Consider the following 21,312-nt stretch of genomic DNA (forward strand, 5'->3'; position numbering starts at 1 on the left):
AGAAATGTAGTGGGTTTGTGTTGTAGTCTGGGCTACGTGACAGGTGGTATATTCATAACAGTGAAGCTGACCTGATTGTGTAATTTAACAGGAGCATTCTCTTATTTATACAAACCACATAGATTTAGCTTCAGTGCCACAAGAGTTCCAAAGCTCCACATCTAGCAACTGGTTGAAGCCTAGGCTTTTTTCCCTGATTTCCCCACATTCCATTTCACTTCCTGTCTTATTGGAACCTCATTCCTGCCACAAATGTAATAAGTCCCATCTCTTCAAGCCCTCAGTCCAATGCTTACCCTTAATTTATGATTTATCTCATTCTACTTTGCTAGACTGTTTTCTTGCCTCTAGACTGTGAATTCTTTGAGACTAAGACCAAGTTGTTTCATTTTTAATTTTTTTACTCCTTCCTTATTGCTCCATTGTAGGTCCAGATGTTCACCAACATAAAAATAAAGTTGTGTTCCAGAACTTCTTTGATCTTAGCCTCCTTTGGGACTACTAAAGCTGTACCACCCATTCTGGTTTATTTTAGGGTTGTACACATAGGCCACATATGATTCTACATAGACATTTAAGCATTGTTTATACTGCAGAAGTGTGTCTAAGTGTTTTCAACAAAGAACAATGTGATTAGGAATCCATGTTTGTGGATGACTAATTTTTTAACGACCACCATAGAAGGAAGAAATTCAAAAAAATTATTTTTGCAGAAATACAAAAGGTATCCAAAAATATTTTGTTCAACTTTATTTATACAAAAACCCCTTGTCGTAGAGTTAGTATTTGTGTCAATAGGACTACTAGTTATTGCTCAATTTTGATTGAGACAGCAAGAATACAAGTATTTCTCATCAAGCATATTTGATGGGAGGGCATATTTCAATTCAAGCTCCAGATTTACGTAAGGAATGCAATTGACTTTCAGAGCACACAGGTGGATACCAACATTGCCTAGAGTTTGGCCACATGGTCAGAAATTATTTCTGCAAAAATTTTTGAGATATAATAGACATACAACATTGTATTCATTTTAGGTATACATGATTTGATATATGTATATATTTCAAAATGATTACCAGAGTAAGTTTATTTCACACTTGCTATTTATTATCATTCCCATACATCAGTAAAAAAAAAACATTAGAAGTGCTGAATCAGTAGTAACAATTAGAACTGCTTTGTACAACTACGCTGCAGTTCACAGAATAGTCGTAAAAGATATAAACAGGAAACTGAGTGGTTGGCTATGGCCAGGAGAGTGTTTCAGCCGAAGGGGACTCATCGAGAGCTAGTGAGGGGGGGGTCTCTGGCCCTAACGCAACCAATATCAGGTCAGCAAACTTTTTCAGGGTGAGAGATGGGAGGCCAGCACGCGAAGCGGCGGCAGGAGGCGGTTGGTAGGTAGATAAGCGCCACGTCCGCTTCCAGGGTTTCGATTTCTTTTCCTCCATTTTGCATGCGTTTCTCGAGAGGCCGGGAAGTGAAGACCGACTGCTGCCAGCCGGAGGCGAGTCCCACGGTGGACGCGACGGTAGGTGCCCACGCTCGATACCTTCCAACTCTCCTCAGACCTCCGAGGTCTGATTTCAGGTTTTCGTGCCAGGGCCGCCGCTGTCCCCGAGCACTGCCTTTGCTGTCTGTCACTCGCCGCAGCTCCCCAGCGCGCGCTTTCCTGAACTGGCCCTGGGAGCGGGGTGCCGGGGAAGGGTCAAGGGAGGGGTGGGCCTTCTGGCAGGTGACTCAGTCCTGTAGATTCCTTATTTCTGGTTTGCCCGCGGGCGCCAGCCTGGGCGGAGCCCCTCCGCCTCTCTCCTTCCCTCACTCCCACCCCCTCGCCCCGCACCCGAGTCTGGAGAGGGCTTCCAGAGGCTGCGGGCATCTCAGATGCGCGGCCGGCGCGCCCGCATCCACCCGGCCAAGTAACCCTCTGCTAACACTGTACCCCCGAAGGCGGAAAACAGGCCGCGAGCTTTGGTGGCACGTTGCCAGCGTCGCGTAAGCTTTGCCTTAGATCATCTTGAGAGTTGCTCAAGACCTGTAGTGAACTGTTCAAAAGACACGACAGTTGTCCTTTGGAACAGTTGATGAGAAAGAGGATTTTTTTTTTCCCTGCAGTAATATGAGCGCGCTCGCCTTTATTCGGCGAGAGCAGGCGGCCTGGCAGGAATTTTCACTCTCGCAATAGCTTGGGGAAGTAGGGCAGCGTTGTTGTTTCTCAAAGCATTTAAATATATATTTCGGTCGGAATGATTGACATAGATTTATGTAAAGCCTTAAAAAAAATTTTGTTTCCGTATCCCCCTTCCCCAGTCCCTTTCCTTCTTCAAAAGGATTGGGAAATTAAGGTGACTTAAATAAAGATGTTCTTGCTTGCTGGTGCCCGGATTTGGACGGAAGGGCATGTTCTTTTACATAATAACAGTGGATTGCAATAGAACAAAGGCCATTGAAAATTCAGACTGCTTTTGGTTCAGGGGAAAAGGAAGTTAGTTCAAGGACGTTGGAGCTCTTGCGAATATATTTGTTGACTTTTGAAATTTGTTCACTCAAACGAGAGGTGGTGCCAATACGGTGATAGCATACCTCAAGCATTTTTTGAGACCTACCGGATAATCTAGAAGTCCAACCGGCTCTGGCGGGCCAGACCTGATTTCAGATAAGAGGAACAGAATTTTTGGTATTTTCCCTCTGGTGGTTCCCTTACATAAGCTTGCTTTTTTTTTTTTTTTACAAAAATGATTCATTAGGAGGGGCAAGAAACTTGACTCAACCCTCTAACCCCTACCCCCAAAAAAGACTCATGTTTAGAGGGGAATTTTCAATGTTTGCCAAACACGGTTTCATTTTTTTTTTTTTTTTTAATGTTAATACGTGTTTTTCGTACAGCTTCTGGATTGGATGTCTTGATTAAAAGGGCTTTTTCTTTCGACTTCGTGTTTTACATTTGTTTGTAACAGGTATTTGCTTTTTCTTTAACTATCTTTACACCCTATCTTACACCTGCTTTCTTAGGTGAATCCACCGGCAGGTACGCAGGAACTGGGTGCCCCTTGTCCCCTACATTTTTGGGAGTCTTGCACGACATGGGACGTTGGGAGGGTAGTCGGGGAAAGGTTTTTTAGTTTAGTTTTGTTTTGTTTTTATCTGAGCGGTGGCGAGAAACCTATTGGAAGCTGAAACAAAAATATGTTTTCGTTGCTAGGGCGCCTGTCGGTCACTCACCCACTCTCCGTGGAGTGGTGGCGAGCAGCGGCGGCACCCACTCAGTTTCCACCCGTCACAGGTAATTCCCCCGAGATCCACGTCGGCCCTTTGCCTAGACAAGGGAGAGTTTACGATTCAAAGAGACACGTGTGTGCCTTGTGTAGATTTTTAAGGTCCGGGCGGAGAGTTCTCAAACTTGGTTTCAGAGGTGTGGCGCGTCCCTGGACGCCTGCCCTGAGGCCACCTCTAACACTCTGATCCAGTTCCTTGTCCTCTCCGGGGAATTTCCGACACCAGTTTTCAGGAGCAGCAGATCTGTTCGTGTCCTCCGTGGGTGGGTACCTTTCCTGGTGGAGATCCAGCTGGAAGAGCTGGCGGCTGCCCCGGCGTGAGTAGACAGAGAACCCTGTACGCCCCTCTTCTCCCGACTTGCACCCCTGTGCTGGCGTCCCCGTGGACTCCGGGGGCGTGGGGCACTATCCTCTGATCGCGGCGGAAATGGATTGAGTCTCCTGCTTTCAGCGGTTCACAGCCTCCTGGACTCAGCCACAGCACTCCTAGTCAGCGGGAGTGTAGCATTTTTAGATCTCCGGAATGGACTCTGGTTATTTCTTCTTGTAGACACCAAAAGCTAATTAAACTCGTGTTTATGTACTGAAACGCCTCCTTTCTTTAATTCAGTACATTCCTACCAATATTTATGGAGCTTCTCTGAGCCAAGCGGAGGTCTGGGTGCTGGGGACATAGGAACAATCTGCACTTGGTTCCTTCCGACAGAAGATCATAGAGTGGTTGGGACAAAGTTAACCTGTACAGGTGACATGTTTTCAAGGCAGCTTTGCACAGGAAAGCCTGGAATATGAAGGAAGAAGCCAGTTGGGCCAGGTGGGGGAAGTAATGACAGATCACAGAGCTGTCAATGTGTTTTCACACTGGTCCTTGATTCCCTTACTATAAATCAGTGAGAGAAGAAATACTATTATTATTGAAATGTCCTATTTCTCCTTTATATTCAGCTCCTGTCACCTCCTCTAGGAAGACTTCACAACTCGGCCTGTGGGTTCATTTCTTCTATTCTTTCACATGCTCAGTGACTAGCTTTGCAGTTACCATAGACTTGCACTTAACACTCAGTATTGGCATAGTTTTTCTTCAAAAACTTTTTCAGTCAAATTGTATTATAATTATCTGAGTTAAAATAAGTAAATAGAGAAAGCCCTTAGGAATCCATTGCCTAGGATAACCAAAGGTTGCGGTTTAGTGTCTTTTTCAGACATTTATGCATTCAAATATAGTCTTTAAATGTTTTTAGAAATATGTTTTGTTCTTTTTTTATTTTGTATGTTGCTGTTTCTCCAGTCATATTTAAGAACTGCTTTTTTTTCTATTAATAACTCTGCTTTTTTTCACATGTAATTTCACTCCTTTCTGGCATTAGTGTTTCTAATGAAAGATTTTTTTTCTTCTAATGAACATTTTTCTTGTTTTTGAGAATGTGTGTATCCACAATTTACATTTTATTAATCTGTTCAGATGCCCAAATGTTTTTTCTCCCTCCTCAATTCTGGTTTTAATTTCTTCTTTGATCCTGTGGGCATATAAAGGAATGAATATATATTCATTTATATAATATGTATTCTTGAATCTTTTCTTTCCAGATAAAATGGCTTTCCACCCTCCCATACTTTGTACCTGTTCTTTGTTTACTTTTCTCTGATGGTCTCTACTTTAACCACTCCGTCTTTATTCGTGCAAAACAGACAAAAAACTTCTTTGTTATTTCCTTTTATTCTAGATATTGGGTTTTCATCTTTAGTAATTCAGTATTTATGAAAGAACTAAGCTCCACCAATTTGATACCATATTTATCTGCATATTCAAAGTGGTTTATGTCTTCTGCAGTAAAAGTTTTAATTGGAGAAATAAACCCATTATTTCTCATATCAATATTTATATACCTCAGTTTTACAATGTAATTGAAAAATCCTCTTGTAGCTACTGGCTCCAAGTCTTAAAATGTTTCCCAGGGTAATGGCTTCCTTTTAACATCTGATTTTACAAGTGAGAACTACAGCTTCCTTATCTACTTGGGAAATTCTTGAATTTTTTTCTTGAACTTCTTTTGTATTTTCCTTTGGCTTATCTATGCTGTTTTTTTTTTTTTTTTACTTGTCCAGCGAGCTTGGCTGGGGACATTATTTTCTGCTGGTTCAAGGTGAGGGCGCGCACATCTGATTTTACAAGTGAGAACTACAGCTTCCTTATCTACTTGGGAAATTCTTGAATTTTTTTCTTGAACTTCTTTTGTATTTTCCTTTGGCTTATCTATGCTGTTTTTTTTTTTTTTTTACTTGTCCAGCGAGCTTGGCTGGAGACATTATATTCTGCTAGTTCAAGGTGAGGTCCTGCCAGCTCCCAGGATACTCTGCATGGGGGCTCACCAGCCTCATGAAATCACATTGTGAGCCACTCTTCAACAACAACATTGTTACCCCCATATAATTGTAGAAGTTTCCTTTAACAAGCTCTGTCTCCTGGACCTAACAACCAGGTTCCAAGTATGATATTTCACTCCACCATAACCTACAGTGAAGCAAGATGAAGCAGGATGAGTAAGTGTTACACATGTGCGGGCCTGCTGGAGGAGCTGTGTAATGATGACTAGTCAGTTAAAGGCCTTAGGAGGGTGAGCTCGGCAGGCCTGGCCAGGGCCCACCACAGCCTAATGAAGATGAGTAAGAACTTACTTATCCTTAAGGATCTTAGCTCATATGACAGGAAGCCAACTAGAATAAGATGAACTCCAGAAGAGAATGAAAACAATGCTATGAAGCAGAAAGAGATGACCTGATTTGGGAATCAAGACAAGCTTATTGAAGAGATGGCTTGAAAGATGGGATAGAATTTGATAACTGAGATCATCTATTGTTTGTGGGCAATAATTGGAATGAACTGCTTGTGAAGCGAAATCATATTTAGTGCATATTTTTGGCCACTGATACATAATGGTCATTAACATTCCAAATTGGAATGTATTTATGCTTCAGCCTAAGTCTTCTAGAATATGTTTGGTGTGTATCTGCAGCATTTCAGAAATTTCAGGAACCACATGATGAATTCATTATATTAGCTGCTTGAATTGTTACACAGCCCACGCCCATAGGTTATGTACGTGAATGGTTATGCTTAGGGTAAATGTTCAGAGCTCCTGTGAGATGGCCACATTCTGCGTTGCCCAGGACCACGTAACCCTTTCTTCTTTATCCTTTCAGAAACTTATAGGTGACTCCTTTAAGGGACTTCGTGATCATATATCAGCGGGGATTCTCAGATGCCTGAAAGTTGCAGGTTTGCATGAGGCTTTCTGCAGCTGGCAAGGCAGGTTTCTCTTCATTACCACCCAGTTTTGTGGTGTTGCTAGAAAACTACACTTATTTCCATACTGTGGCTTGGTGGACATGACCTTGCTTTCATGCTATACCATGACCTCATTTCAGGTGGAGAAGCAGTAAAAAAAAGTGGAATGTTAAGTAGGGTAAGGTGTGATGGGAACCAGTCATGATGGCTGCTGTGCTACTGATTACAGAGAACGCTATGTGCTTTGGATACCAGATTGTTTGGGGGCAAAGTTGACATTCTGTAGAAAGATTGAGAAGCCTGACTAAAGTTAACCATATTTTACTATCGCCTGTTGGAGCTAATGCTGGGTGCCAGGGAGGTATGTACATTGTACGGTGGTGGTACAAGGAGTTATGTGGGCTCTTCCCAGGAAAGCTTTGTATAGTAGGAGATGCTTAAGCTGGGCTTGAAAGCTGAGAAGTGTTTTGCTAGGCAGGTAAGTGGAAGAGAGTAATACTGGCAAAGGCACAGAGGCACAGAAAAGAACTCTTCGTTTGGTTGAAGCCAAATGTACAAGGTATGTGTTAATGAGAGATGAGGGCAGGAACTAGACCACCTTGAATGCAAAGAAATCGGAACCTGCCATGGGAGATGAGGAACCATTGGAAGGTTTGAAGTAGGAAAGTGACTTGGTTCAAGCATGAACTTCAGAAAGTTCATTCTAATGAGAGATCAGTTTGGAGAGAGTGAGGCCATAGGCAGGGCAATCAGAAAGTCCAGGGTTAGAGTCTGGGTGAGAGATGGATTGTACTGTGGTCAGAGAATGTGGTATGAAGTATATTTAATTTAGTATCTGTACACCTATTGCCCAGCTTATGTAGTAAAATATTACAAATTCAGTCATTTTACCTCTGTATTTTTATCTAGTTACATTTTATTTATCCTGTAATGGAAACCAATTCAGTATTTATTATGTATGTTTTAATATTTTCACTACACATACACACACACACACACACACTTTCTAAACAATATATAGTATTTTTAACATTTAGGATTTTAATGCATGCTTTTTCAACTTGCTTTTTGCCTAGGCAAAAATATTTGTTTTGTTGTTTTGCTTTTTACTTGTTTGTGAAATTCATGTAGTTCTAGTTCATTCATTTTCAGGGCTGTATAGTGTTTCACTGAAAGACTAACATTTTATTCAATCTCTTCTTAAAAGACCTTTAGATGGTTTCCATTTTTTGTTATAACATCCATTGCTGCTAGGAACATTGTGTACATGTTTTGGTATACCTGTCTGAACTATTTTTTAAGGATATTTATTTAGGAATAAAATTTGCATGTCATGGAGTAATGTATGTTTTTATCTTTATCAGATATTGACAAATTGTTCTTCTAAGTGGCTGTACCAATTTATAATTCTAGCAATGTATAAGATTTCCTATTTCTCTGTATTTTTATTATAGTTGGTAACATATTAGCATTTGACCAATGAAAAATAATATCTCATTGTAGTTTAAATTTGCATTTCTCTGACTACTAAACATATTTTTATGTGGTTAGTGGCTATTTGGCTTTTTTCCTCCAGAAACTGCTGTGTATTTTTTCCCTTGGGTTGCTTGTCTTATACTTATTGATTTGCTGAAATGCTTTCTATATTCTAGATACTAATTCTTCATTAATGAAGTATGATGCATTTGCCTTCTTAGCCTGTGCTTTATCTTTTTTTCATTTTAAAAAAAGACGTGTGCTTTTTATGTCTTATGAAATCTTTTTGTAATTGGAGGTTATAATAATATTCTTATAGATTTCCTTCTAAAATTTTATATCTTGGACTTCAGTACATGTGGAATATGGTGTGAGGAAAGAATCTCAGTTTACCCTCCTTTATATATGGATAACCAGTTGTCCCAGCACCATTTCTGGATGTTAATGTCCTTTCTCTACTTATTTACAGGGCTACCTCATTCATCTGGGTGTGGACTGATTTCTGAGCTCTCATTTGTGTATTGTTTTATTATCTGTCTCTGTGCCATATTACTATGCATTTGTATTATATCTTGATATCTGATAAGGCAACTTCTTCCAATTGTTTGTGTTTTTAATATGTCACCATTAGGTATAGTATTTGTTTGGGGCGCTTTTTTTTCCCCTCATAATTACTATTTAACTATTTATAAATTGCTGTCTCAAAAGTTCTTTTCCTTTAATCCATAGGTCAGGTTTTTTAGAGAACTCATATCTTTATTATATTCAATCTCCCTATTCATGAACAAGGTAAAACTACCTATTTAAGTCTTTATTAATGTCTTTTCTATAATACTTTGCAGTTTTTTTTTGTTAATGTCTTGCATATCTTTTGTTAGAATTATTCCTACATGTTATTTGTTTTGATGCTATTATATATGGTAAATCTTAAAAAACTATCACTGTGGTTTTTAGATGTTTTTTCTTTTTAGCTTTCTACAATTTTATTTACTTTCTTACATGCTTAGCTGTCTATCTGAGCAAGTTTTTTATGTTTGATTCAGCATCTCAGTGTGTATTATACCCAGAACTTTTTCAGATTATCTAATGCAGCATTTCTCAATCTTGGCATTATTGGTGTTTTGGGATGCATAATTCCTTGTTGTAAGAATGTGCTTTGGGGAATGTTTAGCAGTATCCCTGGTTTCATCTTTTAGATGCCAGTAGTACCACTTGGTTATTATGACCCAAAATGTCTTCAGACATTGTCAGATGTCCTCAGGAGCAAAATCACCCCTGATGAAGAACCATTGATTTGGCTTATCATATTGCAGAATTTTTTTTTTTTATCTTCTTGAATGTTTTAAGATACTTATATTTTAAACTTTCAGATATAGCTTTCCAGGATGTGAATTGTATTTGTTTTGTCTACTGTCATGGATGGTGATTTTTATTTTTGTGCATGGTAATTTTTTAGCATGAGCTCACCCCCAGCAAAATGGATATTTCATATGCTCTGGCTTGTGAAGGTGGGATAGTTTTGAGTTTGCCTCTGAAGACCTTATGGACTTCCCAAGTCTGAGAGTAATTTTTATGTTAATATTTTGGTTTGGGTTTAAAAGAAACCCCAATGAGGTAGTGATTATTTAGATCTTAACTGTACCTCTCCCTTCCATACTCTCCTTACTTAAATGCCCATCACCTATAGCCACAGTTAACTGCCCCAGATACCACCCTCAGCATGTACACACTGGTATTTTGCTGCATATGGTTGGTCTGGCTCAGCATAGGATCTGTAGTTTTCCTTTTGATATTTTCTCTGAATATGCCAGATGCTATTACTGAGTAATTTGGATTTTGCTGCCAAGCTATATCTCTGTCAGTACAGAGGGAATACAGCATGCCAGTTCTTCTGCTTAGTGTGCATGACTGGCAGGCAGAAAGCTGTCTTGGGTATAATGGCTGGAGGAAATGAACTGAGCACATATTTTTTTAAATGATTATCTAGTTTTGTTAACTGTTGCTGACATTTTTAGATCATTGATAATTGCGAATGACAAAAGTTAGGTCACTGTTTTTAGGGAGTTGAGCATTTCTAGTAGTTCTGTTTGGTTCTTTTTCAGATGTGTCTGGTGAATTTGGATAGTACTTTATTTTTTACTTTTGTGTTTAATGACTTCTTATTTATTTCATACCTTCTAGTGTATATAAATATTTTATTGGTTAATTTATAATAACAACTGCTAACAAAATTGTGAATTTTAGTGCATAGAAAAAGAACTTGACTTCCTTTCATGGAAACTAGTGGCTAGGTTAAAGTACTGTTATGTTAGCCTGAGTGGAGTATAGATTTATGCTTTCTGGAACACATGAAATCAATATTTAGGTTTCATATTAAAAAATAAAGTAGTCCTAGTACGAGTTCTTTTTCACTTTAATTGAGCGATCATTCGGTAAATTTCATCACTCTAGTTATTCACAACAGTCAATATTTAAATGAATTTTGAATGAATGAGCATGGAGTTAGCATAGACACACCAATGCTTATTAACAAGTATACATGAGATAAATGTCTATTTTTTTTAAAGATCTTACCTATTTAGACTGAATGTGGGAGGCCCAGTGTAAAAGGTATGAATGCATGGTCTATTTTAAAATAAAATATTTAAAATGTTTAAGAAATAAAATTTAAAACAAATGTAATTTTATTACTTTAAGACACTAAAGTACTCAATATTTTCATTGATGGTGAACTTTAGGAAAATTGTTCTTCTTCTAAGAGTCTGTTTTGTTTTTCTTCTCGTTGACAGCAAGAACTACATATTTAATGTCCCATATATTCCTTTTTGCTTTGACTGCCATGAAGTTTAGGGATAAATTCACTGCCTATTAAAATCTGTTTAGGCCCTTTTGGCCTGCTTATTTGCATTATAGTCTATCCTTCCACAAATATTAACTTTTTTACCTAATTTTTTCCCTTATTATCATATAAAACTTTTTTCCCACTTACGCGTTTTTATTGTTAAGATGCCTCCAGTCTTTTGTGAACTGAGGTTGTATATAAATAAAATAGATTATAAGTGAATAAAATAGATTCAGTGTAAGTTTCACTAAATATAGATGGATAAATATATAAATATACTTGTATGCAAATACATAGCAATAGCAACTTGCAGTTGGGTTGTGTTTTCAATTTTTTTTTGCTAAGATTAGCTTTTAACTTGAAATGTTCTCTGATAGAAACAGACAAGGTACTCTCCCAGAATAACTCAAACACTTATTTAATGTAAAACATAGCTGTGAAACTTTAGAGATTACAGTGACTGCCATTTGCAACTTAACTTGAAAGAAAACACGGCGAGTTGCAATGGAAGAAGTTGAGGATACCCCCATGGCATGGCCTCCTCACTGTTCCCACCCGAGTTCCCCGAGTTCCATTCCAGGACTGGGATCTTTCCCCAGATCTCCTGTTCTACTTCTTTCTTTCCACTGATACCATCAGGAACTCTAGTGATAATTGCTGCCCTGCAGCAGTGTACTGAGAGTCATGGGTCTCTGGCACTTCAACAGGGGTCTCCTGGTCTGAAGAGGTGATCAAACTTGACAGTGTTTAGCTGTGGTGACAGGTCTTGTGAGCATCCATAATGAAGCTGTGAAAAGGGCCTGGGATTGGGAGGATAGCAGTAGAGATTTCTGCTTATAGATGTAAATGAACAATTTTAAATTGGGAGAAAAAAATTTAAAAAGGAGGTGGGGTAGGAACGGATGCTTCTTCTATCACTTTTGATATCTCACAGAAGGTCTTTTTTGGTAGGACCCATATTTATTTAAGCCTATCTGGGTGATGTCACTGAAAGAAAGTTAACTCCTGTGATACTAGTTTTTCTTGTCCAATCAGCTACTTAGTCATTGGGCTTTTCCCACTTCCTCCCACCAGGGTCATTCATTTGCCACTTAGTCATTAATTCCTTCTGTCATTTCTCTCTTACCATATTGTATGTTGTGATAAATTCTGATAAAGCATGTGGGCTTTTTTGGAAATAATTTGTCTCTAGTTTCATTTCCTTTAAAATATAGGTTATCTTCTTTGTCTGTCTTAGTTTTGGATCAGTTTCTTTGTCTACTGAGGATTGCTTTTCATAGACTTAATGATATGAATTTAATCAGCTAGGCTCGAGAGACCAGCAAGAAAGGAAGAGCCTATACTTTGAATTTTAAGCATAAGTTACTTCGATATGAGGATTTTTAAAAATTCCCTTTTAACCACAGAACACCTCCATTGGAAAGGATTCTGAAAGAAATGAAGAAAACCATCAGAAATGAAGTCAGTAGCCTCATGGCCTTCTGTTGACTGGACTGGATTCTTATTGCTCTTCTTTGCAACGACACTTTACAGAATGTCTGCTGAGGTCATCCATCAGGTTGAAGAGGCACTTGATGAAGATGAGAAGGAGATGCTTCTTTATTTGTGTCGGGATGTTGCTGAAGATGTAGCTCCACTTACTGTCAGGGACCTTTTGGATATTTTAAGTGAGAAAGGAAAGCTGTCTGCCATGGGCTTAGCTGAGCTGCTCTACAGAGTGAGGCGGTTTGACTTGCTCAAGAGGATCTTGAAGATGGACAAAATGGCAGTGGAGGCCCACCTACTCAGGCACCCTCATCTTGTTTCGGACTACAGGTATTTCATCAGCTCTTTCTGAAGCTGGGAGGGAATGAAGCGGTCTAGACTTCTGAACAAGAGAAAAGAGTACAGTCAGAAAAGCATCCTCATTACTTTCTTTATCCACTGATCCAACTGCTGTATAATGTTACTTCATTCCTTTGAATTCTTTGAATTCTTAGCTTGAGTTTGCTTAAAGTAATTGTGTAGAAGATCATAATGAGAATGGAAAGGATGGTTGTTACGTGTTTGCCTGATGAATATAGTGAGAGATATAGGAATGACCAAGAGCTAGTAATGTTTGCCAGCCTTTTTGAGATCCGCAGTGGTCTTTGTTCTAGCTTGATTTTCTGTAATGTCAGAGCCTGGCAATTTTCGGTGCTGAGAAAGGAAATGACAAATCTGAAAGTGATCTTCCTGACCTTTGTAGGACTCTGTGACCCCTTCTGAATTCTCATTAATCTTTCCTTTGCTGAGGAAGCTAGTGGGGTAGGCTTCCTTTATGCGAGTTTCTGTGAGGTCTCTGCTTCTGGAGGCTATGGGGAATCCAAATTGAACATCTACCTCTATGCCCTCTTCAGTTCAGAGAAGACATCCTCTGGAGTCCCCTTTAAGTTTTTCCTTTTTCTTGTTCATATAGTACTCTCTTGGAGGTTCTGAGATGCACAGAAGCCACCAGAAAGACTGTTTCTGGGGAAAGGAAGAGAACTTGTAATCTTAAGTTAACAGTTCTTTTTCTCCAGGCCACCAGCCTTTAGTTATAATCAATAATGTATATTTGGAGATGATGCATATTATTAAAAACTATATTAAAGAGAGTTGAAAGCAATGAGACCTTGGCAAGTGTCTAAGACTTGAGACCTGAAGGTCTGTTTCAAGCCTCAGACCTGTCAGTTACAAGCCTTCTAGGCTGAGACAACCACTAACATTACTGAGCCTTCATTTTTCTACTTGTAAAGCTAAGAATAATTATACACAATTTCACAAGTTCGTTTGTGAGGATAATTGTGATAATTTAGCATGTGAAGTACTTTTTAAAACTATGAAGTACTCTACAAATGTAATTTTTGTTGTTGTTATTCTTGATCATCTTCCACCTCTCCAACCATCATATAATGTCAGTGATCGCAAAACTTCTTGGGAGGCACTGACTGAGTTTTTGTGAATAATTTAGGTCAAAGGCCGGGCAGTGGGAGGCGAGTGCTAGATTCATTTATTCATCTCTTCAGTGGGCTTTTTTTGTGGGTCAGCATATGCCAGGTGTTTGGGAAGCACTAGAGCAAAATGAATGAAAATTCTTCCATCCTCAGGACTAATTGGGAAAACGGCCCTCTATGCATTGGTAACAGTTTCAAGGTAATAATGCTAACCACGAGGTGTCCTGGGAGTCTCGATGAAGCAACAAACTAGAGCAGAGGTGACTGATCAAGAGGGGCTTTCTAGACCAAGACATCTACTGTCACAATCCCCAGGCTCTAGATGTCTTTTACCCTTTGAGTTCTCAGTGGGCCAGGATATCCTGGCTGTTACTTTGCTTTAGAATCTTGTGATTCAAAGTACGGTCCCTAGATCAGCATCAGCATCACCTGGGAGCTTATTAAACAGAGAAGACAAAATTACTTTGAATACTATTTCTGTCTTCATCTTAGTCATTTAGGTTCCTCATTTATTTCATTATAACTCTTGGGGAAGCTAGGGGATTCTTTAGGGAAGTTTTTATTCTCTGAGCTATTTTCAGAGCAGTTAGATAGAAAGAGAGGTGCCATCTTTCATTGAAAACTTGGGAAAAGATGAGTTTCCTTTTTGAGTTTCCTTAAGATATCTTCCTGGGGTGATCTTGGCTTTCCGTCTTATGGCTGGGACACATTTAAATGGGGGCAAGAACTAGTCTTTTAACCAGTTATTGGCATAGAGGAGGAATAGGCTCTTGGTGTTCTCACTGGGACTGGTATCTGAATTTACTGAAGAAACTTGTCTTTTTAACAGGGTGCTGATGACCGAGATTGGTGAAGATTTGGATAAATCTGATATGTCCTCATTAATTTTTCTCATGAGGGATTATATGGGTCGAGGCAAGATAGCCAAGGATAAGGTGAGTTTTCTTTTTCTTGATTCATGTTCCCAAGAGCCTGTCAGAGGTCAGAGGATGCTCTCTATGGCATGAAGAGAAGGAAGCAGGCGCTTGAGCAGGGAGGCCCACGCTGGGGGCGAAGGCAGGAACTGAGAAGAGTGTGGGTTGTTTTCATAATAACATCGATGGGAAGAAAATTGGTTTATGAATACAGAAGAAATATGGTGATATCTCCTGGTGTGGCCCTTAGTGTTTCTCTCATCCTTGTATTTATCCTTTATTTGTGTAAAATTCATAGGTTTGGCTTATACATTGGTTTTTCTCCCTAGTTTGACAAATCATGTGGAAGGGTTAGGCAGTTCCATTTGCTCGTGCTGAGTAGAAACGGGTGGGAAGTGCTAATCCACTCGCATCTTGCTCTCCTACTGCCATCTATTTCTCCTCAGCTAGCTCAAGGTCAGGGTGGAGTCATTAGGCTGCATGTGGAGATAAGGTGTGGGGACATCTTTGTGACTGATGTGTGTCCAGGGGATGGCAGAAGTAGAGATTTGGGGTTGAAAACTAGGTAGGGGCAAAGACCTCAGGGAGGTTGTGATTGCTGGAAAAGTATCTAAATTCCAGCTGACCTTTTATGGTACTGCTAACCTAAGGACAGGCCAGGAAGAGCTCGAGTCTCTGGTGTATGACTATATGTCTTTAAAGGACTCGCCTCTAAAGACTTTGGTAAGTCATTGCTTGAGAATTTCCTCATGTTTCTCAATGATCGTAGTTTGTGAAATTTGGGGATACAGGGTGACTGTATGCCCCAGCATCAAATGAGAAGTGGAAAGAGAAATGAAAAAATGTTTAAAAATAAAGATAGCACTTCAATAACCAACTGTGAAACAGAAGGGAAATAAAACCAAAAGCAATGCCTGTTTCTGAAATCTAGTTATGTCACAATCCCTGAGGTTCAGTTAGATGACTAGCAAAATGTCCTAACCTTGTAATTTTGCCTCCTCATACCCTCTGAGTCAAAACGGGTTGGAATGTCCAGCACTGATTACAATGTTTTAGGACCTTCAAAACTGTATCGTTGGAATTTTTCTAGTGAAAACTTTCCCCAGCTACTTTTTCTCTTCCTTTTTCAGGAAAACCCTTAGAATTTTTTAGTATAACACCAGCCTGACTTTTGGGAAGAGAATAAACTCAGGAGGATTTTGTTGTCTTTCTAGGCCTGCTCTCTCACCATACTCCTTGATGGTACAAAATGGCCCACGTGTCCATCCACAACCTAGGTATAGGTTGGCCACCAAAACACTTACCACTATCTCTTTGCTGAGTAAAATCCAGGAATGTAATTTGCTGCTGGCCTTGGAGGGACTATAAAACAGAGAAGCCTGGTTTAGGATCACTTGAAGGTCTGAAGGGGCTCCTCTTGTTACCTTTTTTTGTAATACATCACACAACCTGAGGTTTGCATTTAGTGCTTAATTGTCAGCCCTAATGACCTTTGTTTCTTGTTGGTGGCTCTCTTAGAGTTTCTTGGATCTTGTGATGGAATTGGAGAAACTAAATCTGGTTGCTCCAGATCAACTGGATTTATTAGAAAAATGCCTAAAGAACATCCACAGGATAGACCTGAAGACAAAAATCCAGAAATACAAGCAATCTGGTAAGTAGAACTTTGGCCTCTCGGTGGCCTAAGGAAAGTACCCTGTGCATAATAGATCTGGTTGGTAAAGATTCATTTGTTGGGTGAGTGGATGGAATGGAACCTGAATGTTCACAGCCCCCACTAGCCTGTGATTAGAGATCATATCTCTTTATATCCTTCATATCCCAGATCTGCTAACTTTACCACCCCACCCCCACGATCACAGAATCTTGGCCCTCTGCAACATGCCACCAAGCAGTTCTTAACACTCTTACCTTAGAGAAAGAGTCTGCACCCACATTTTCTGCACCAGGTGAAGGTGCTGTGGACATTCAGGGTTTTGAGTATAAAAACTGCCTTGCTCCAGTGTTTGGCCTGACCACCATCCATCCAGCTCTGGGTGGTATCCTGTCACTGGGGTTCCACAGCTGCCCTGCATGTGTTCTGAGTTTCACAAAAGCTTCTCATGGAAAAGGGCATCTTTTAAGCTGATAACCTCTCCCTCCATAAAGGGGACCAGATTCAGACTGGCTTTGTTGTGTGCCATCCCTGCCCCATTGCCTTTTAGACTCGTCCTCAGCTTGGGCTCCATTAGCAGTCCACTGACACCAGAGTCGCAATCTGAAGGGCATGGATAAGACCCAGTGATCTACAGACACTCCCCCCGCCCCCCCCCGCCCCGCCGCCCATCCCACACAGTTGTGTGCCATCCCTGCCCCATTGCCTTTTAGACTCGTCCTCAGCTTGGGCTCCATTAGCAGTCCACTGACACCAGAGTCGCAATCTGAAGGGCATGGATAAGACCCAGTGATCTACAGACACTCCCCCCGCCCCCACCCCGCCGCCCATCCCACACACACACACCTGAATGACTGATAAAAGACCAAGTACAAGAATAGAATTTTTAGTTCATTGAATGACTGATAAAAGACCAAGTACAGGAATAGAATTTTTAGTTCATTCTTAATGATATTGTAAAAGAGTCATCTGATCTGATATTTTGAATTAAGTAAGGTGGCTGGAAAGTTTAGGGCATTTTGAAGGATGATGATTGACTGTGGACTAAGCCTTCGTTCAAGATTCACTTAATAATAATTGGTAAATCTTAACTCAGTACCTCTCTTCTGCTTACAGCTCAAGGAGCGGGAACAAGTTATATAAACGCTCACAAGGCATCTCTCTCAAACTTGAGTTTTAAGGATACTTCATATAACTTAAGGGTGAGTCTGGAGCAAATGTGTGAAATCCCAGCATGAAACAGCTTCAGAACTTTGAGTAAAATATACATATTCTCACACAATGTACTTTATGTAATATCAGAAAAAATTGTGATAAAAATACATTTGTTTTTAAAATATGTGTAATTTCTCATGATTACAAAGCTAACATATGTTCATCGATATAATTTAGAAAATAGAAGACTATCATAGAGGGAAAATAGATCGCCTCTATTCTACCACCTAAAAATAGCTACTGTTAATTAATATCTTGTTATATTCCTTTCTAGTCTTTTTGTCTTCTTTTTTGCTTGTGTATTACGTATATGGTTGAATGTTTTTCAATGTTCATTTGTTTCTTTGAAAATTTAGCTTTTTAAATAAAAATTAAGTAGGACATGCCCATGGACTTAAAAGTTCAAAACATATTAAAAACATGGATTTTTAAAGTATGTTTCTTCATATTCTAGTTCTTTTCCCCAAATATGATAAGGACATATCATATTTCATTGTTGTTTTTTCTTATGTACAAATGCTAGCACATTATGCTCATTGTCCTGATCTGAGAATTCTTGGAAATTATTCCATATGAATCTTATGAAACTGCCTACTTATTAATCATTGTTTTTAATCATTGCACATGGTTCTACATTCTAGATGTATAACAATGCGTTTTGCTTTTTCTTGTATATGTGTGTTTATATTATTTCCAGTCTTTTATTACTGCAAATAAGGCTTCAAAATAAATATCTTTGTGTTTACCTCTCTGGGCATTTGCTTTTTATTGAGCTTATTTTAATGATTTCAGTGAAGTGTTTTTGTTTTTGAGAGATGTTAATGATTTGTGAACATAAATATCATGTAGACACTTCTGGTTGTTATGTTAGTAGATGATGCAAAGTATTTTCAGGATTATTCTTGGGTTAATTTTTTATCTTGAAAAGTTAATAATTTTAGTGTAATCTCATCCTCATCCCCATATTAGGATATATGGAATTTGTAGTGAGGACCTAGACCACAGTGCAGTTTCATGGTTAAATTATAAATGCTTTCATAAAAGCCTGTGATGAAAATATTAACTACCCCTGTACTATAAATAGTTTCATGAGTAACATGAGCTGTTAAAGTTACCACTGAGCAATAGAATTTCAGAGGTAAAATAGATATTAAGGATTATGCTGTCCAACCTCCTCATTGAACAAATAAGGAAACAGACCTAAAGAACATGAAATGATTGCCCACCTCCAACTATCACCAGAACTGGGTCTGTCCCCGCTCCCTCCTCTATACCATGGCATAGCTTAGATATATGTCATTTTTCAAGAATCAACTATGCTTTCTTTTGTCCATCTGAATCTCAGTGATACCAAATCATGAGACAAAACTGATTTAGAATGCAGATTCAGATTTTCAGAGCTTTCGCTGCTATTGTCTATCTAATATGAATTATACTGTCAATCTTAGTTAAAAGCCTGCCATATTTCACTATTGTCTTTCTATTTTGTTAATGAAAGTAATTGTATTTATTGTCTATGTACCCTATTGGGAACCCACATGCTCTTTGTGTAAACTTTTCCTTAAATTTGCTATATTAATCTGTGATCCTGATCATTCATTTAGTAAGCAGGCACTATGGCAAATGAATTCAGTGAATTTCTCACAAGATTTAGGAGCTGAATACCTGGATGTTAACTCGTACAGGGCTGCAAAAGTACATTAAAAATTATGGTTATGGTGGCATTAAATGACATATGATACCAGCATGTTACAAAATAAAAATGTTGTATGACCCTGCAATATAATGCTTTTTAAATACAGCTTTGATTTGATGTGATCTGTCTTTAATAGTATATAAAAGTGAATGCACATCTATGTGGGGTTTGAACTTCTGTCTAATCAATATCATCAGCCTATGGCTAAGTCACTGGTTATTAGTAATAAAAGCAACTTACATGTTTTTCTTTCATTTAGACATACAGACTTAGCTACAGACACAGCTTATGAACAGTCTACTTCTCTCTTTTGGCTAGGATAGCTTCAGAGGAGAACTGTCATTTGAAAGCTGAGCGTATCAGATGGTTGACAGTATGTGGTATGTGTACCTTACACAGGACCTGTCATCTGAGAAGAGAAAGGGTCGGTTTAATCTTTCATTCTCTGATTAATCCCACTGCAGCCCTCATAAGTGGTAGCTGTTATCAAGAATCAGGCCCACATGTAGCTTATATATAGCTAGGCAATTATAGAAAAACAGTAACTGGACAGTTATTCAGTACTTTCATGTAGTAGGCACTATGCTCAGTGCTTTGTGTACATTTAATCTTCACAAAACTTTTATAAGTTAGGTACTATTATTATCCTCATTTTGAAGATAAAGAAGCAAATATATAAGGATTAAGTAACTTGCTTGAGGTTACGTAGCTAGTAAGTGGCAGGTTTGTCTGGGCTAGAACTCCCAACTCTTAACCGAACAGGTACATTGCCTCTGTGTTAAAGGATCAGGTTGAAGGTCAATTGCATGTCCCAACAGCTTGTTCTGTCTTAGAGCTCTTATAGCAACTCTACCATAACCTCTGACTTTATTGAGTTGTTTTGAAACATTCTAATATGCTAGTTTAGCATATCTACACATTCATTGTATTTTCAGTTTTTAAAAAGAAGAGTTGCCTTGTTCTTCTTTTATGGAATATAGAATTCATGGAGTAAATGGTTCTTGCTATTCTTCTTTAGATATTTTAACAGTGAATGTGATATTTTTATTTTTTTCTGGGTAAAAAACCTAATGAGATATTTAAAGAGGTGTAATATAATGTGACTGAAAAAACTAACAGGGAGTGTGACCTTATTCTTTATATTTGAAGCTCCAGAATGGGAGAAGTAAAGAACAAAGACTCATGGTGAAACAACTTGACATTCAAAGTAAGACCGACTTCTCTTTTTTTTTGTTTCAATTGATTCTTTTTTAAAAAATTTTATTTTATTAGTTTCAAGTATATAGTACGTTGGTTAGACATTTATATAGGTTATAAAATTATCTCCCTAATTGCTCTTTCTCTCCTCTAGCTCTCTACCTAGCCAATGCATTAATGCTAACTGCATTCCCTATGTCATGATCCCCATCCCTGTGACCATCTATCAACCACTAATTTGTACCTTTAACCCTTCACCCCATTCTCTCAGCCCTCCAACCCACTTCCCCTCTGTCTGTCACCAGACTATCCTCTATATTTGTGAATCTATTTTTGATTAGTTTGTTCTTTTTTGTTCTTTAGATTCCACATATAAGTGAAATCATATGATATATGTCTTTCTCTGTCTGACTTACTTCATTCTGCGTAATAACCTCTAGGTCCATCTATGTCATTGAAAATGGTAGGATTTCATTCTATTCTTTTAATGGCTGAGTAATATTCTATTGTATATATGAATCATAACTTCTTTATCCAATCATCTGTTGATGGGCATTTAGGTTGCTTCCATATCTTGGCTATTGTAAATTGTGATGTCATGAATATTGGAGTGCATAGATCTTTATGAATTATTGTTTTGGTCTTCTTTGGAAAAATACCCAGAAGTGCAATTGCTAGGTCAACAGGTATATCCATTTTAAATTTTTTGAGGAACCACCATACTGTTTTCTATAGTGGCTATACCAATTTGCAATCCCATCAACAATGTATGAGGGTTCCCTTTTCTCCGCATACTGGCC

The 21,312-nt window shown here is 38.7% G+C and overlaps 1 protein-coding gene across 25 annotated transcripts in view; it reads left to right on the plus strand.

Annotated features, from left to right (window-relative positions):
- The first annotated feature begins 1,330 nt into the window (after positions 1–1,330).
- CFLAR (CASP8 and FADD like apoptosis regulator) overlaps positions 1,331–21,312 on the plus strand; it is a 37,393-nt gene continuing 17,411 nt past the window's right edge. Inside the window, exons 1-9 of one of the 25 annotated variants that reach the window (XM_025039349.1) lie at positions 1,816–1,998; positions 2,890–2,960; positions 3,206–3,286; positions 3,505–3,595; positions 12,289–12,697; positions 14,666–14,771; positions 16,269–16,404; positions 17,521–17,606; positions 20,465–20,522. In XM_025039349.1, the coding sequence (XP_024895117.1) occupies positions 12,339–12,697; positions 14,666–14,771; positions 16,269–16,404; positions 17,521–17,606; positions 20,465–20,522 (745 nt within the window). In that variant the 5' untranslated portion in view covers positions 1,816–1,998; positions 2,890–2,960; positions 3,206–3,286; positions 3,505–3,595; positions 12,289–12,338. The other 24 variants (XM_015596661.2, XM_015596663.2, XM_015596664.2 and 21 more) reach the window with 24 other exon arrangements.

This window comes from Pteropus alecto, unplaced genomic scaffold (assembly GCF_000325575.1).
Source record: "Pteropus alecto unplaced genomic scaffold, ASM32557v1 scaffold3, whole genome shotgun sequence".
Classification (NCBI taxonomy): domain Eukaryota; kingdom Metazoa; phylum Chordata; class Mammalia; order Chiroptera; family Pteropodidae; genus Pteropus; species Pteropus alecto.